Raw genomic sequence first — 18,087 nt, 5'->3', positions numbered from 1 at the left:
TGCATTTAAAAGCTTCTTAGAAGGCAAACAAATCATCAGTTTTAAGTTCTCAGGGAAAAAATTAGAAACAATATTTAAAAAAATATCTTCACAAAATACAAAATAGCAGCAACCCTGAAAAGTCCTGGTGGCACAAAGCTTCCCCTGCAGGAGTGAATTAACTCACGCCTCCCCGGGCCCCCTCTAAAGCTACTATGATGGTTAAATTTTGCTGCTCTTTTAATTAAAAGAGGGTTCCGGATCCTCTGTGGCAGACAACTTAATTTTATCAGCTACATCTGATATTTTATTCTCACTCAAATACTTTTCAGATAAAGGAAAATGATACATTGGGGAAGGGAGGAGGTAGTTAAAATAATAATATTTGAGTTCCTTGTGGAAAGGCTCAAAGGAAACACAGAAGGCTTAAACCCTTGTCAAAAATTGAAGTAAACATTACTGGGAATAAAGAATCTTAAAAAACTCAATTCTTAGGATATTAAATCAGTTTATCTACCTTTTTATTTATTAACTTTTTTTAATCTCCTTAATTGTTTTTTACTAGCTACATGTTCATATAATAAACATAAAACAAAATTTTTAGATTATTTTCCTTTTTGTCATTTATATTCACTGCTGGACTTTGAAAAATATATTCAGAATATCTATTTTTGATTTAATTAAGGAGAATAACAGAAATCCTCTTTTTGTTAACATTTGATTTATTTAAAGTCCTTAACTGCAAATGATCAAGAACATATTCCACGGCTTAAAATTTATCATTTTCATTATTTAAATCAAAATATTTTAATTACAATCACATTGATAAAAATTAACATTTTAATTTGTAATTTTAACCATCATTTAAAGCAATTTCAGCTGTAAAGAAAAAAAGAATAAACCATGCAATAAATTAACATTGAGAAAGCGAAGAGGAATAATAATGAAACCCGTCTGGCTATACTAACACCATGTCCAACTGTGAAAAGTGCATTAACACTGAATGAAACAAGCACACGATGGCAATAATTAAAATGGCCACAATCAATTGGATTTTGGAATCTTGGACCAAATTTTGAAACACTGTCCCTATAACTTCTCTCTCCTCCAACAGTGTAATACTCTTTTTTTTTTTTTCCTGGAAAAAATATCCTTTAAATGGTATAGATACATAGAAGCTAATTTTACACATTATGTGACCTCAGAATGACATGACCATGGCCCTCTGCAAAGCAAGGACCAGAGTTATTGAGGAGGGCAATTCTCCAGGAATTGATTCCCAGGGCTATAAGTGGTTGGAAAGGAGGGGAGGGGGGCTGTCTTTGTAACTTCTTGGTCAGGCAACTCTTTCAAGAGTATGTGTATCTCCTACCTATTACCTCTACATGTTATGTAAAAATATGGAAGATGTCTACGTATCTGAGTATGCCCATAAATAAGTTCATATATGATGTATATGTGTTTCATTTTAAGATGTCTGCTATCTGAATGTATCTGAAATGTAAGCTGAAAAACAAGTGGCTCTGACGTTTATAATCTGTTTATATTTTGTTGCATAACAGCAGCATTATCTTTCAATACTTTTAACAGCCCTAATGTCTACTTGTTTCTTCACCCTTTCAGTTCTTATGATTAAGAGTATTGCCATAGACCTGTAAACTCCTGTCTGTGTGTATGTGGGATGAGGGGTCAGGTGAGGAGGGAAAAAACAGCACAAACAAATATTTTACAAGCTTGACCATCTTTCTTTTTTTTAAATAAATCCTGCACAGACTAGAACAGGTCTGCAGGGAGAAGAGGAAGAAAGGGAGTGGGACAAGGAAGTAGGAGGATTTTATATATATACACTTGTGGATCATTAAACTTTGCAGGAAAAATATTTGTTGGTTTGGGGGTTTTTTGTTTTTGTTTTCTGTAATAATATACACGAGGCTTTCTGAACAACAGTAACAAAGTAACAGTCTTTTGCACTGGGGGAAAGATTGTGCACAAAAAAATAAAATAAAAATAGTTGGGATTTTACTATGCTGCTGTCGGCTTGGTATGTGTGGTTTTGTTTGCTGTTGATTTCTCTCTCTCTCTCCCTCTCTCTCCTGCTACCAGCATGGCCATGCCAGACAAACCCCAAGTCCCAGGGAGCTAAGAAGTGTTTAGAACGGGTCTGGAATACACACCTTGGTAGTAGGCTGGCTCCAGGGCTGAGGGCTCAATGGGGCTCCTCGTGGCCACCGAGGTGCTGCCGAGGGGCAGGCTGGCGGGCAATGCGGTGCCATAGGGCGAGTACTGCAGTGCCTGCTCGTATGCCTTGAAGTCCAGCTTGTGCTGCTGCTCCGAGGAGGACATGAGGTTGTTGATGGAGAAGGGGTGGTTGAAGGAGTAGTGAGGGTCCCCTTTCAGGTGCAGCTGGGACTCGTGGGGTGCCAGGCCGTGCGCCGGGTGAGAGGGGGGCACAGACACCAGCGCCCCAGGCCCGGAGCTGATCGGAGGTGCAGCCGAGGAGGCTGGAGTCTTCAACTCCGAGGCGCCCCCTGTCGCCGCCGCCCCGCTGTGGTCCAGAGTCTGGGGGCTGGCAGCGGGCCCGGGGGCCGGCGCGCCCTCTAGCTGGCCGGCCTTCCCGTGCACGCCCCGATGCAGGGGCGAGTCGGCGCCGGGGTTGGCAGCGCTCGAGGGGTCCTTGCGGCTCTCGGGGCCGCCCTTGGCGCCGCCGCCGCTCCCGCCCCCGCCCCCGGTCGCTGGCTGCTTCTCGCACTTGAAGCGCTTCTGGCGGCGCAGGTAACAGCCGTTCTCGAACATGTTGCCGGAGTCCGGGTGCAGCGTCCAGTAGGAACCCTTGCCCGGCTTGTCCGGGGAGCGGGCCACTTTAACGAAGCAGTCGTTGAAGGAGAGCGAGTGGCGGATGGAGTTCTGCCAACGCTGCTGGTTCTGCCGGTAATAGGGGAAGAGGTCCATGATCCACTGATAGATCTCGCTCAGGGTGAGCATCTTGCTGGGCGCCTGCTGGATGGCCATGGTGATGAGCGAGATGTACGAGTAGGGCGGCTTGGCGTGCGGGTAGCTGCGCTTGAAAGTTTTGGCGTCGCCGCCGCCTCCGCCAGCGCGGCTGCGGCCCAGGTTGGACGGCGCGTACGCCATGGGGCTCATGCACGGGTTCATGGCGGCCGCGTAGGGGCCCAGGCCGTTCATGGAGGCCGCCGGCTGCGCGCCCATGGCCCCCATGCCGCCCGGGCTCAGCGTCGTCCCCATGGCCGTCACGCCGGCAGTCATGCTATTCATGGCGCCCGCAGAGCCGCCCGGCATGCCAGCCACCGCCCCGGGGCTCAGGCCCGCGCCCAGGCCCGGGTTCGCGTAGGACATGTTGAACGAAGCCGGGGTCATGTTGCCGCTCGTGGTCATGGTGTTCATGGTCATGTAGGTGTTCATGGAATTCATGGTGCCCAGGCCCGAGTTCATGTTGCTGACCGGGACGGAGGAGTAGGCCTGGAGCGGAGACAGCGTGAAGAGGCCCCGAAGGGCGGAGTTAGTGTTGGGCACAGGCGGCCTACCGGCGGGGGAGGGCAAACCCCAAAACAAGAGGAGGGCGCTTCTGCAAAGCATAGGGCACCCCCACCCCCAACCAGGGGCAAACCGTCGGGCGCCCTCCCCAGAACCAGCAAAGAGATGTCTTGCACGGCAGGGGAACAATCCTAGCTCGGCAGGCATGAAAGACAAGAACGCACAGAAAATATGCCCCCAGGAAGATGTGTAATCGCCTTACAGGCCAGGCTCGGGTCGGCTCCTAGGGCCCCTTCATCGCCTCTATCCACGCCAGGCGGTATCCCAGTTTCCACCCCAGACCGAGCTCGGCAAGGCGCCCTTTTGGTTAAAAGGAGTTAAAACTCCGAAAATAGAATTAATCTCTGATCCTCTGCTTTTTTCCTCCACCTTAAGGGTGAGGCGTGTATGGCGGTGCAGCCCCCGCCCCCGCCCCCAGGCGGGCAACAGCACCAGCTCTGCACCTCTCTCGCCTAAGCCTGCCAGGCCCGGCTGCCCATGTAGCGGCCTGGACGGTGCGGGGTGGCTTGTTAATTAAAGTTTCCCTGATAGAGCAAATCATCCATGGCCATATGACCAAACACTTCCAAACAACTGGCTTTACTGTTTTAGCAGTTTTCACCAAATGGTGACTTTTGTTGTTTATAATATTTAGAAGTAGTGTTTTCCATCTACACGTAGCAACTGTAATATTAAAAGGGAAGAAAACTCAGAAGATGAGTAACTTCTGGGAAAAAAATTTAAATAGATCTATAACAGGAGAAGGGGTAGGGAAGGGTGCAAAATAATATCAATGTACTACATACATTTAACTTTAACGTGACTTTACAGCCGTTCATAAACTTGCACTAATTTCATTACCTATTTCCAGGCCCTTAACGTTTGCAAATCTTGGTGACACAATTTGTAGAAATAATCATATTTTTTCCATATTCTGATATCTTGCCACTGATCATCTCAAAACCTGGCTTTTGAAACTATATATGAATAGTTCCAAATACTTTAAGATTCCGAAATCAAAGTCCACTTATTTTCTCTTAATGCTATTCCTCTTCCCAATTCCCCGTTTTAACCTGTAAAGAAGCTCTTTTCATAGAGAATTTTACTAGTGAGTGGAGGTGACTGTATCCGACTTAAACCTGAGGAAGAGTTCTGAGCCCCTTAAATCATCAGTAGGAGAAAACCCTTGCCAACAGCAATTTGAGAATGCACTAGATATGTTAAAAATAAAGAGTACAGAAACATAAAAACTACTTCTGTAAATTTAATAAAAATAATGATATCCTTAAATTTGTTTTCATCAGAAAATATGACTATTTGAAAACACAGAAGGTGAACAAACAGCTTTAACTAGGCACACATTCTGCTATAGTATGCAAATAAACTCGAGGTAAGTTTGTGAATAATATATGCATATACAAATATAAATAAATTAATTACCATGCAAATATTTCCTGATTTTCTATTTTTCTGTCCGTGTCTTAAAGTATTTTTTGCTTTTCTTTTCCTCTTCCCAAAATTATCGAAGGGAGTTTCAACAAACGTTTTCAATAATGGTAAACTTTTTGGAGCTATTAGCAGATAAATACTTTTAGTAGGTGGTGGTCCTGCCCGTACCTGATCTTCCTAGCAATCCCTTTGTGCACATTGTAAAATAAACCACATGAACGTGCCACCAAGGGGACAATGAAGAGAAACAGGTTCTTCGCCCGCCCGGAGTGCTGGAGGAAAAGTCAGCTCGCACTAGCGCCACCCAGCGGTCCTACAGAAGAAGGAGCACACTTCTCTCCAAACAGGGCTTTTGAAGAAGTTTTACAAAATTTCGGAATCATTTCATTATTAACATGCTCAACTTAGCGGCTGCGCGCTTTCACCAGGAGACATCTGAGAATTCCACCGTGGGAGGAAGAGGCCGCCCTGCGGGCGAATTCTGGCTTTTTCAGAGTTGCCTGAAACTCGTGCCGGCGCCCGCCCGCCCGCCAACCCGCGCGCGGCACCGCGGTCCCGGCACTGGCTCCCGCTCCCGGCCGGGAAGGGGCAAGTGCGTCTCGGAGCGGGCGCTTTCAAAGCCAGAGTTTCCTGAAACCGCCTCGCCCGCTCTGAGCGCCGATCGCCGGGATCCAGCTCCCCGGAGGGGCTGCGGATCCGGCTTCCAGGCCCGGCCAAGGCCCGGCCGGGGCTACACCCGGTGGGTAGGCACCGGTGGCACCGAGGGGGCGCCCCCCCAATCCGCCAGCCGCGCGCCCGCCTCGCCCGGCCTCCCCCAGTACGGGCTCCAGGAACGCGCCCCTGCTGCCCGCCGCTCACCTCCTGTGTGTCGGCGTAGTAGCTGTTCCAGTCGCTGCTCTCGTGCCCTTCCATCTTCACAGTCCCTAACATCCTGGAGCCACCCTGCTCGCTGCAACCATCCAGCCCTGTGCGAAGCGACTGGCGGCCGCGCGGTGCGGGGCGGGGGGCGGGGAGCGGAGCCGCTGCAGACACCCGAGCGCCCGCGCCGGCCCAGCGCCACCCTAGCGAGGAGGAAGCCGGGCGCTGCGGGGCGCGGCGTGCGCGGCGGCGGCGGCGGCGGCGGCGGGGCGGGCGGGGGCAGGAGGCGGCCGCGGAGCGCGGCGCCCGGGAGCGCCTCCGCGGGAAGTGAGCGGGCGGCCTCTGCGAGATGAGTGCAGTTGAGCTGATGTGGATCTTACGTCGCCCGAGTGCCCACCTCCTCGTCCTCTCCCCATTTGTCCGCCGCACAAAGACGCTCGCACCTACAAAGCCCGAGGTGCACCTGCGAGGCGGCCGCCCGCCAGTCCGGCCGCCGCGCCTCCCGCCCAGCCGCGCCGCCGCCGCCGCGCGCGCCCCCTGCGCCCCCCTCCCGCGGAGCCCCCTCCCCCAAGCCCGACCCTCACTTTGTTTGCCAAGCGGCGTAATTGGTTTAAGCCCGGAGGCCCGGGGACGAGGGAAATAGGGTTGGTGGTGGTGGGGGGTGTAACCCCCTTTGGAAGAGAAAAAAAGAAAAATAGGCGGGGCCCGGAGGTCTAGCGAGGGCTCTGGATGGGAACCGCGCAGCCGGAGAAGGGTTGGGGGCGGTGGCGTTGGAGCCGGGGCTCGCGGGGTAGTGCCGGCCACAGGACCCCAAGGTCTCCCCAAGGGAACCCAGGGCCCTCCGGAGGCCCGCGCCGCGGCCCCGTCCCGCGCCCCTCCTGCCTGCTACTCTTCTGCCGGCTTCCAGCCCCCGCCCTTCTGATTCCTGACCTAAAGTTCAACCCCGGGAGACTGGAAAATACAGACTCCCTCCCCCACCCCCGCCGCGGTCTTCAGGCTTGAAAAAGGAAAAAGCCCCACTTTTGCCCCGTCACTAGAAACTCGGCCATCTGAGTCAGCCGAGCTGAAGTGACGTTAGGCCGATCCGGGCTCCTGGCTAGCAGAGTGGAGACGCTGCCACGAAACCCGTACCTGCGGCTAAGAGCAGGTGAGTCACAGCACCGTTTTATATCTTTATGACATAACTTTTTTTTTTTCCGCCTCGGTCCGCTCTACTCCCCCTTGTCATCTGTAGCGATCATAAAGAGGAAGAAACTGAGAACAGATGTCTGTGTGATAGGGCAGGAGGACCCGAGTCGGGCCGTCCTCCCTCTGCCCAGCTCCTCCTCCCGCCCCCCTTCCGCAGCCTCGGGGACTGAGCTGGAGGCGACCGTCTGGTTTCTGATAGAGAAAGGTCAGGGGGAGGGGACATCTCCCTAAATACGCGCTGGGAGAGCTTGGGCGCGGGCGCGGGAATGCATCTGCTCGGCTAGGGAGGTGCCAGGCCGAAGCCAGCGGTGGTGACGGCAGTGCTTGGTCCCATCTCTGATCTGGAGTGGCCGGGCTGGGACCCCCGGTGGTCGCTTGGTTTCTAATCATTCCTGGACATCGGTGGGAAGTGCTCCTCCAAGCAAAGCCTCTTGGCTCCTATGAGGCTCTGGGTAGTGGATTGCCCACAAGACTGGGGAGGATCAACTAAAGTGACTGGGTGTAGGCACTGAGTTGGTGAGAGGTTGTGCTATGGTGCGTGTGTGAGTTTCTGAGTGTGTGTGTGTGACCATGTATATGTTGTACTTTATGAGAACCACTAGGTTTCTTTACGTAGCAATAAAATAAAATCTTTCTAAAGGGACTAAGAATCCGCAAAATATTCTTGTTTGGCAAAGTTTTAAACTGTTATTAATCTCATTTTAAGAACTGTGTCTTCCAAACAGATACCTTTCCCCCCTTGAGCTTTGTTCTTTTAAATCTTTCTCCCTTGAAATCTGGCAAGAGAATCAGGTTAAATCCTTGAACCAAACAAATCTCTTAAATCAGCAGGGGAGCACGAGAGGGTGAAGATGTGCAGTTAAGGAAATAAAAAAGATAAAAGCATTGGATTACAATTCCTTTTTTTTTTTAACAGAAATAAAGGGGGGTGGGGTGGGGGGAGAAACGTCACATTGTAAGGAAAGGAATGAGAGTGAAATTAAATCCACCTGGAACGCAGCAGAGCAGGAGCCCTCCCCAACTGTAGCCCGTCCCAGTCACTGCAAGTCAGTCCTATCAGTTTGTGTAAATGTATCTGCAGATGTGTGGGTCTGCACATATTTCTCAGGGCTACAGTCAGGAACTAATTCTTTTGTGCAAAGTTCCCATCAGCAGCAGGACCTTAGTCCCATTTGTAAAGTACACGGATGCTTAGGCTCCTCAGCCTGATCATGGGGACTTTCAGTGCTAATGAGCTTCCTTGTTCCTTCCCGCCGCGATTCTCCAACGCCCTCTTGGCTCTTCGGCCACATCAAGCATGACTAGGGCACTTTCTATGGGTAATAACAACTTAGTAATAGCTTTTATGGTGCACAAAAAGCTGGTGCTTTAAGGGAAAAACAAACCAAAGTAAACCAAAGGCTGTAACCATTAAGGTGGACAATTAAAAAATCAAATAGTTTTCCTTTCAGCCCACATCCCCAAACCTACTAGGCCTCATCTTAAAAAGAAAAAAAGAAAATCAGCTTAAGGGGGGAAAAAAGCGCCCACTTTTCATAGCGGATGGCCAAAGCGAAGTTTCTCCAGGGCTTCATCAAAGCCCAAGATCCATGGTGAAGAGTGGACTCTGCCAGCATTAGAGATTTGATCCAGCTTGGGGTTTCCCGGGTCCGCGTCCCGAAGAATTCCCGCGATCACAGCGCCTCCTGTCGTGGGAAGGGAACGCTGCATCGTTCCGCAGTCGCCCCCAGGGAGCGCCAGCCGGCGAGACCTGAACCCCGCACGCCTCCCTGAGCCAGAGATTTTTGGTTTATGGAGCTGACCGCCCGAGGCCAAGAAGGAGAGGTGGCAGGTCGGTGAGCTCCTAGCCTCTCTCCATCTCAGTGGCGGTATTCCAAGACACCTAACAAATTTAGAAGGTGAAGTTCTAGTGTACCCAGTGCCAGTCTATCATTTCCCGAAGTTTAAAACCGAATCATCAGAGCCATGCTGGGTCTTGATTTGGAAAATAAGCAACAAACAAACAAATAAAACAAAGCTGCTGCCTCTGGGTTGCTGACCAGTGCACAGCCAGGTGACATGCCTGGCTGCTGCAGCAGGCTCATTTCCAACTTTTTCTCCCAAATAGACTCCATCTTACGCGTTGCAGAAGACTGCTGCACTTTCCAGGAAACTAGACCTTCCTTCAGCATCGGGGAGGCTGGGGGGCGGGCGGGGTGGGACTCGAGGCAAGGGAGCCCCGAGGGCAGCCACGTGGCGGCTCCTGGGGCGTCCCGGGCCAAACTCGCCTGGGCCAGGGCGAATAGCGCGAGCCTGGAGTGGCCCAGGCAGCCGGGAGGGCAGCCTCCTTAGATGGAGGGAATCGGGGCAGTCAAGACTGTGAGGTGCGCGGGTACTCCAGGTGACCTGGGAAGGAGGAAGGGCCCCGCCCTTCCCGGAAGCTGCGCCTTTCAAGCCCTTGGGGTCCGTTCGCCGCTCAGTGAGGCCGCGGGAGCTGGCCCGCACATGGTCCACCCGCCAAACTCGGCCATCTCCGCTTCGCTTTCCCAGCCCAACCTGGCTGCGAGCCCCTTCCGCAGATCTGCACTGGCTCAGGGAGAAGCAGAGGGTGACGACTGCGAGAGAAGGAAGCAAAGGCCCGGGGGCTCGCGCCTCGGGCCCAGCTGACTGCCTTTGGTGGCACCAAGTCCTACCTGTTCAGCGGGACCGTTTAGCCGGGTGGGCAGAGAGCAGGGCCCAGGGCGGCGGGGTCTAAAAGTCTGTCCCTTTTCCCCTCCAACCATCCCCCGGACGAGTCTCAGCCAGATCTCGGCCGCGGCCGTGGGCCCAGCCACGCTCGCTGCGGGATGGTCCGAGCTCCTCCGCAGGCCCCCACCCGCCACCAAGATAAGAAGCTTAAGTCCTCCACCTCCCGGGGAGAATCAGACGCAAAGAAACTAAGACCTGTCGTCTTTCACGCGGTTCAAAGTCGCCCAGGACCGGGACCCGGGTCTGTTTAGGACTGAGGGAGGCCTGGGACGCTGGAAACGACTGTTTCCTCTTGCATGTGCCTGGCCTTCGCGTACAGAGGTGTGTGCCGGAGCTGGGGAAGGGCCGGGGCGCCTCGAGAGGGCGGACCCCGGAGCCTGCGCTCAGCCTCCCGCCCACAGCCGCCCGAGGAGCGGCCTTCGAGTCCCGCCGTTACCCCGACCAGTGTGAGGCGCAGATCAGAAGAGAAGCCCCGAGCTCCATCCTTCCTCTGCCTTTCTTTCTATCATTAAGTCATTACTTAAGAAATTAATTCACAATTCACAAGGCGTCCGACCCTGGGTGGGTAGGGGCGATGGGACCGCCTTAACCTGCCTTGTCTGTTCCGTGCGGGGACATCTAAGTTTTCCGGCCGCAGCCCAGGCCGGTGTTTGTGTGGATCAACACATATGCACATCCAGGGCTTTCACTTTACAGAAAAAATTTTAATGTAACATTTTAATCCCAATTCTTTACCACTGGGTGTGTCCCTTCCCCTACTGCTCCCGGAGCCGCCGCTGGGTTTCTGAGCGATCCCGGGCGCGGGCCTGGCTCGCCCGCAGCCGGATGCCGGAGCCGGAGCTACTTCCCACCCGGCCTCGCCTGCCGGCGACAAAACCGTCTCTCTGGCCGTGAGCGAGCATCGCCTTGCCAAAATCAACTCTCATTTTCATGTATTCAAATGAGAAAGGTTGGGAAGGACGACTTGCCCTTCTGAGCAATCACTAGCCTTGGGAGGTAGGAATAAATGTTCCGTTGGCCCTCGCAGAGAACGGGAGTTTCTCTCCCTGGAGGGTAGCAGACAAAGAGCGCACTCCCCCCCCCGCCCCGCCCAGACCTGGTCACCGTGGCCCCAGCGCGTCTTCAGGAAGCTGTTTCTCCGAGTTACCGACTGCTTTATTCACATCGGGCAGCGCCAGCTGGAGGAAGTTGCCCCAGTCCCAACTAGTCTCTCCTCACTGCTGCACGGCCCTGGAGTTCTCTCTCTGCTTAGTGGCGCCCACACTTGTCCCCTGGCTACTTGAAAACAACTAGGGAAGGGGGTCTTGGGCTAGGAACTGGAAATGCGAGCTTCAGAGTTGAAAATTGGGAAACTTGACAAACTTTTAGGTGTGAGAGCAGAAAAGGACTAGAGTGGATGAAGCACTACTGTGTGCCGCCGACAGGGCGGGAGGCTTTGCGATCCCAATGCTTTTCCTGGGTGTGCAAGAGCTAAAAGGCTGGAAGCCTGGGCATGGGTGTTTAAGAACCTCCGTTGCTCCAAACAGGCAGAAGCTCATGCTAGTGGGGTGCAGTGATGGAAACTGAGAGTCAAGGCTACTAGCTTAAACCTCAGTTCTTCCTAAACAGTCGACGAATAATTAACTTCTCAGTCCCTGAACTGCCTCCTTCCCCACCTACCGGTCTCCCCGGTGTTCCACCTCACATACACCCAGGAGCTTTCCCACTGCCCTGGTGGTTGAACTTGGGGTATTCAAATGTGATTACCCTCAAATTTACATAGTTCTATTTAACAGATGCTTTTGTAACAATTATATAAATCATACCCTACACATGGGGAGAAAGGGTAAAAATGCATTATAGCCAGGCTTTTTTCATTGCATTGTCTTCCTGACCTCTCTCCTAATTTTAAAATTGTGCTTTTGGATTCACACGGCATGACTTGAGTGAGGTTACATTCATTGTTTAAGACTAAAATTCGATTGGAGGACACTATTGAGTGGCTCCTTTTGGGACTTCCAGCAAGCTATTCCAGAGGTAACATCAGAGGAAAGTTTTGTTTTAAAAATAGTGCATCTGTTTGAAGCTGTTTGATTTTCCTTGTCCTAAGGGTCACAGAGCAAAACCAGTACTTAGCTCACATTGCAGTGAGTTTGCTTCTTCTAAAGAGAAACACTAGGATGAGGTCTCTTTGGCAGCATTCCCTTTTGCTAGGATACTAGCAAAATTTGTAGGAACTTTCACCACTTTCTGAATGCCGCCATTCTGGTTGCCTACTGTAAATGGATTAAAGTAAGGAAATGCAGCTGCCAACACTGGGCATTACCTGTGGTGGCAAGTCCAGTGCAGCCTCCTTGGGTCTGTGGTGAGGACTTTGCAGACCTCCCCAACTAACTGAGGTCTGCCCTCCTTAGGTCCACACCTTGCTCCAAATTCCTGCCGGGCTCTTATCACTGCCTGACAGCAAATTCCATTTGTGTCTTTTCATTCTTTTGGCTCTCCCACTGGATTAGAAGCTCTCTGAGGGTGGGGACCACAGTGGCCTCCACTGCCAGAGCAGAGCCTGGAGCATAGTAGACTTCTATAAGGATTTGTTGACAATCACTGACCTAACTGCCCCAGTCCAGAGACTAGCCAGGTTGGTGTCAGATGGGAAAGGATGCTGGAGTCTAGAAACTGTATCCACTGACTCCAAAGTCTCCAGGTGAGAGGACCTCAGGGACGTATCTCAGTCGGTGGGCTTGTGAGATGAATGGCCCAATGGACAGTAGAATGACCAAATGGATGGACAGATATCCTGGCAGAATGGCCAGGGTCCCAGAGCTTTGGAATCCTTGGGCTTCCCGGCCCTCTGGGCATGGCCATTCCCCTGGCAGTGATGCTTTATTTTAACCAAAATCATCGTGGTGACATGGTCAAATGGGAAATGCCCCCACATCACCTGTACCTGGCCTTTGGCAGAGTCAGCGGCCGCGCTTGCCCATTTAGGGCCGTCAAGGTGTGACCCAAGGCAAATATTTCACTTTCCCCGTTGTGAAAAGGCAGCAGCCGCACCTTTGAATAAAGATATCTATTAAAAGTTAAAGAAGCGCATGAACTTTCCATCAGGCAAAATGTTTCACTCGGAGCTGCAAAGGAAACGTGCGTGTTTAAATAATATGCTTAAATTGGCCAGGAAGTGAAGCCGATACCATGCAGTGAGAAGGAAAAGCCGCGCTGCGCATCCGCCAGTCCGGGATTGTGATCCCGGGCTTCCAGAGCTAGGCGCGCAACTTTCGGGCCCTGGCTCTGGCGGGGGGTGGGGGTGGGGGGCGGGGGGAGGCGGTTGCTGGGGGTCGCGGAGCGAGCAGGGCCAGGTCGCGCAGCGAGTCACAGATGTGATCCTCCAGGGTGCCAGACGCTCAGCGCGCCACGGAGGTGGCAGCGCGCTCGAAGTTATAAGGCTTTTATCTTAATTGTCCTCCTGTTTATAGGATCTAAAGATTTTATTCCACACACGTTTCCAGTGTGATGTAATGATTTTCTTAAAGGAACACCAGACTTCTCTGAACCTGCCATGTTGTTACAAGGTATTAACTGGAGACCCCTCGTGTCAGCCTCTCCTGAAGTTTTATTTAACATGAAAGCATGCGTGGGAGTCTTTGAGCGAGGAAGTATGACTTTCGGGGCTGCTGTCACTCGGGCAGCGCGATACACCCCAGCAGCATCTGGTGTCCTTGATGTCCGGTTCCCCTACACCCCACCCGCACCGTCGTTGTGAGCTTAGCCAAGGCTCCGATGCCGCCCAGGAGCTGGGCCGCAAATTCCCTGTTTTCAGAGCACGCTTTATTCCCGGGGTAGCCACCCACCCGTACCGCCCGGGAGAGGGGCTCGGCCCTTGGATGAAGCCCAACCCACCTTGGAGGCTTAGGTTTCTAACAGATCTGGTGTAGGTTTGTTTTCTTTCAAATGCTTTCGATGATGCAGTCGGAGGGGTGGATCCCACTCTCCTCACCCCACTGACCTCCTTCTGCCAAAATACCTTCCATTGTGAATCGCTAGTCTCCTCTGACCTACACATGACCCTCCCCTCAACCCCCCCCCCCCCAAGAGAAGTGGTTTCAATAAATAAAGCGCAGTGCTCGGGTTGAAGGTCAGTTTACACTGGGGCAGAAGCTTCTAAAACTCCTCTAGGTGCTGGAACGGGAATAAACCAGGCCATCGTCCGAAGAGATGGGAGAGAGGCAGGAAGCGTGGACTAGAGAGGACACTAGGAGATGCAGTCAGGATGTTGGAGGGGGTGGAGGGGCGTAGTCAGGAGTCTGGCAGCCCTCCAACCGACCTTGAATTTGCACGGGAAACGCGGATAGATACTTCCGGTCTCAATTTCCCCCTTTTACAAATGAGGAGCCTGGACTTGATGCCTGGGTTCCAGCAGCCATCACTTGTAGGAACAAAGCCTGAAGTGGCTGGCGCAGCAGTTAGGCCTGATAACCCCGCCCAGGGAAACCAAGGACCTGCGTGAATTAGGAAGGAAACTGTGCTGGTAATGGGGGGTGAGGAGGTGTGACTCATCCGCTGGAGCGGTGAAGCATCTCTCAGCGGGGGGCTTACACGCTGGGATAATAGGTAGCCCGAAGATTTTCCTCCCGTTTACTCTAGTTTTGTGGTCTATGTTTCTCAGTAAGTTTTGGGCAAAAGCCATTCCTTTTCCCATTTCCCAGCATCTCCAAAGACAGCAAGCAGCTGCAGCAGCAAAAGTAAAGCTTGTGTTTCGGTTTCCAAGACTAGGCAAAGCTTCCTCACCTAGGAAGCAGCGGCAGCGCTCTGCGCACGCCTCTGCGCAGGGCCTGGCGGCTCTGAGGTTGAGGGTCTCTGAGTCTTCGTCTCTCATTACACAAGCTCCAACCTGACTTGTTCATACAATTGACAAGGACAATAGGGTTTATTTTTAAGGTCACGGATTTGGAATCAGATCTAAATTCCAAGCTGTACTCTGCAGGAGACTTGCTCTCTCCGAGTCTCCGTTTTTTCGACTATAAAATGGGCACATCAGTACCAACCTCACACCGGTTGAGTGCAGAGTTTAAGTACAATAAGTGGTAACAAAAGTAAAGAGCGTTCCCTCTGGGAACCTGGGCGGTGCTGAACGCTGGAACACACAGTGGCAGGTGATGTGGACCCTCAGTCTAGGCGCCCTCAGCCCTCCCTTTTTTCAGGTCTTTCCCAGGTGGTCAGCAACCAGGCTCCAGGAAGTCACGGTCTCTCCCAGATACAGCTGGCAGGCAGGAAGGAGCATCCGCGTGGCGATTGAGCACCTGGCCGCAAGCCCAGCTCGTCTCGGCGTCCATTGCGACCCTGCCTAGAGTCTCCTCCCAATCTCCCCGACCCGCGACCCGCGGGGCGCTCTCTGGGGATTCGGCAATGGCAGAAGAAAAGTGCCTCCTGAAGATGGTCGGGTCCGGAGCCTACATCAGGCACACCTTAAGGAACTTTTGGTGGGAGGAGGCTCAAGGGGCCAAGAGATGAGAGATCCTGTGCCTCCCGCCCCCGAGAACACGCAAAGTCCGCCCTGGGCAGCAAGACAAATTGTCCTTCCCCCCACCCTCCAGTGAGAGGAGGGAGGTCCAGCTCCAGAAGCCCCTCTTTGCTTCTCCCCCGCCCCCCCCCCCCCCCCACGGTTGACGGGGCACAAGCACGCTAGGTGGACCTGCACCATCGCCCTGGCTATGGTGACCTCAGGCAAGACCTGGGGCTTAGATCCAGGAAGAATCCCTGTAGGAGAAGTGAAGGGAGTGAGGCTGGGCTTCTGGGAGGCTATTTCGGCTATTCCACCCTCAGCACCTGAACTTGGGGAGCATTGAGGTGAGAAAGCAGGACCCTTGATGCACCCAAAGACTTTTTTCTTTCTCCCTGGGATCCCCCTCTCCCCTTCCCCTGTCCCTGTCATCATGGACAGAATTAGTAGAAACCACTTAGGACTCATTTGGAAAAGTGTCACTTAAGACATTTTCTAAAATCCTCAAAACCTGAGACAATACTAATGCAAGGAAACTTTAGTTCCTGTCTTTTAGAATTATTTGATATAGATTCCCTTAAAAAATGTTTCTTTCTGGGAGTCCAAGTCCATCTGAAATGAAGCAGGCATGCTGGACTTCTGTCTGACCCTTCAAATATTGACGACCCTCAACAAAAGCTTAGTGAGGTGTTGAGGCTTAATCAAGACAAATAATTATAGTAATATGAAAAGACGAAGCCCCAAAAGGACTTGCCAGATACATACGGATTCATCTGATGAGGTGAACATTCACAAGTTGAATAACCTTTCCTACTGAGGAGGCTTGGAAGAGCTAGAGTTTTGGGATGAATCCCTGGAGCTCATATGAATAACGACCCACATGTTTCAGACAGGGCTTGGATGGGCTAAGAAGGTCCTGTGTACAAGGCTCTAGTAAGTTTCTGAATTCTGCTTTACTTAGTAATCAGAACCAGGCAGATAAAATAAAATATTTCCTTCACTGGAGAACAGAAAAACAACACATCTTCAAAGCTTATTAATTTTCCTTGGATTGGTATTGGGGGAGGTGCACTCAGGGGAAGTGGGCTGGTACACAGAAGTCTCAAGCAGCAAGGGATCCCTAGCTAAATGCAGCTTCTGTTTTTACAGCTTACTTAGGGACAGTTGTTAGTTTTTCTAAGCATAAACCGAGCATTGGTTCTCTAAGCTCAATGTTTAGGCTACAAAGTATATCCAACAGTCTTATATGCTTACCTTTAGAAAAAAAAAATGGTTCTGACCCCAAACTCAGCAAAATCTCTAGCGCATTACCATTCTTGGAGAACACCTAAGCAAAGCCCTTTGGAAGTGTAAAGTGTAACTGGAATGTCAAATATCAGCCACTACCTCCAAGAAAAATAAATCCTTAGTTCTCAGCCAGGTACACCTGCTTTGGACCAGGCTTCTTAGTGTTATTTGTGTCTTTTCTTTTCAAGTGGATAGTTTTACTCACAGACTTTTCTTTCTGCTCAGTGCTTGCTATTTTTATCTTACCTTAAAAACCCAGAGATCAGGCCCGGCTCCAGACTTCTGAGACACCCCAGGGAAGGGTGATGGCTGGCTTCCCAGGGGTCCATTCCTGAACTCCATAAGCTCAGGCGTTAGAGTCAAATCAGAACTCAGGGTCAGGAGGGAAGACTGGCATATGGTAATTAGGTCACCACGGGGAAGGTAGGGGAGCGGGCTGCAGGTGAACAATGCCAGTGAGGACCCTAAGGCAGAGGAAGCTGTCTCAGTTCATTAGTTTCTGTGCATTAAAGCAGTATAGGCAGCTTTGGGTAGTAGACTTTGCTAGTTATTCTCTGTTATTCTTTTGAGCTCTCTCCTCTGCCTCTGCCCCAGAGGCCAATCTCTATGGGGCACATCGCCCAGTTTTCCTTGCCATGGAGCTTCCAATTGGATTTGGCCAGTGTGGGGATAATGATGCCGGCATGGAGAGTAGGAGGATAGAACAGTAGGGGCACTTACTCCTTCTGCTTTCTCCCTGCATCAGTGTGGCTTTGTCCTTAACTGCCTCTGTGTCTATAGTTCCTGTCAGGCAGCTGCTCTTCCCAGTTTCCGCTTTCACCGGGCTCTACTAACACCTCTTTTTTACCCCGTTCCCCCTTCAGATCAAGGGTAGGAATACCTCCCTGCTGTTGCTAGACCTTGAATGTTAGTTCCCTTTAACCCTGCCTATACCCTGTAAGCAGTTCTCTCCATTCTATCTGTGTATCTCCCCAACCCCCTGCCTTTTGAGAGTGCCATCTGTCTCCTGTGGGGATCTAACTGATGAGGAGAGGCATGGAAGTGAAATACGAAGTCTTTAACTCTTTCCAGTGTGATCTTCATACTGTAACTCATCAAAAGGCTCTACTCTTTCCTTGTCACCATGGTGGGGTGCAGCTGTGAAGCCTCCAGGGTTTCTGTGGTGGTTGCTTTCTGCAGGCAAGGTTGCCTTTGGATCTAGCAGGGGGGCAAACTCTGAATGTATTTGTTTTATATTCACCATGTTAATTTGCTAATTTGCATTTGATATCATTGTGAAAGTAATTGATGTTAAAACCAAATATTCATAGTATGCAAGTGTTTTTTGAGGGGGCTTTTTTTGTTTTGGTTTCTTTTTTCTTTTTTTTTTTGGTGAATTGACCTTTGCTATAAACCAAGGACCAAGACTTTTGCTTGTAGTGGATTGTGTTAATACAACCAGACACTAAAGTAGATCCAGTGACCAAGGGGCTCCTGGGAAATACACTCCCCAGGGTCTGAGCATCTTTGGCTTCCTGATCTCTGGAACGTTAAGTCTAGAGCTCAGTTCTCCCTACAGCTGTGCTCTAGCAACAACTTGGTCTTGACTACTG

At 51.4% G+C, this 18,087-nt stretch overlaps 1 protein-coding gene across 1 annotated transcript; it reads right to left on the bottom strand.

The window, feature by feature from the left end:
- Positions 1-844: 844 nt before the first annotated feature.
- Positions 845-6,161, bottom strand: FOXA1 (forkhead box A1). The gene is made up of 2 exons (XM_057723095.1): positions 5,818-6,161; positions 845-3,456 (listed from the first exon to the last, which is right to left on the bottom strand). The coding sequence occupies exons 1-2, from the start codon at positions 5,887-5,889 to the stop codon at positions 2,119-2,121; spliced, it is 1,410 nt and encodes a 469-aa protein (XP_057579078.1). The 5' UTR covers positions 5,890-6,161; the 3' UTR covers positions 845-2,118.
- Between the last annotated feature and the right edge of the window lie 11,926 nt (positions 6,162-18,087).

The sequence above is a fragment of the Hippopotamus amphibius genome, chromosome 2 (assembly GCF_030028045.1).
Source record: "Hippopotamus amphibius kiboko isolate mHipAmp2 chromosome 2, mHipAmp2.hap2, whole genome shotgun sequence".
Classification (NCBI taxonomy): Eukaryota; Metazoa; Chordata; class Mammalia; order Artiodactyla; family Hippopotamidae; genus Hippopotamus; species Hippopotamus amphibius.
The sequence above is the reverse complement of the archived record's forward strand: the minus strand, read 5'-3'. Positions and strand labels throughout refer to the sequence as shown.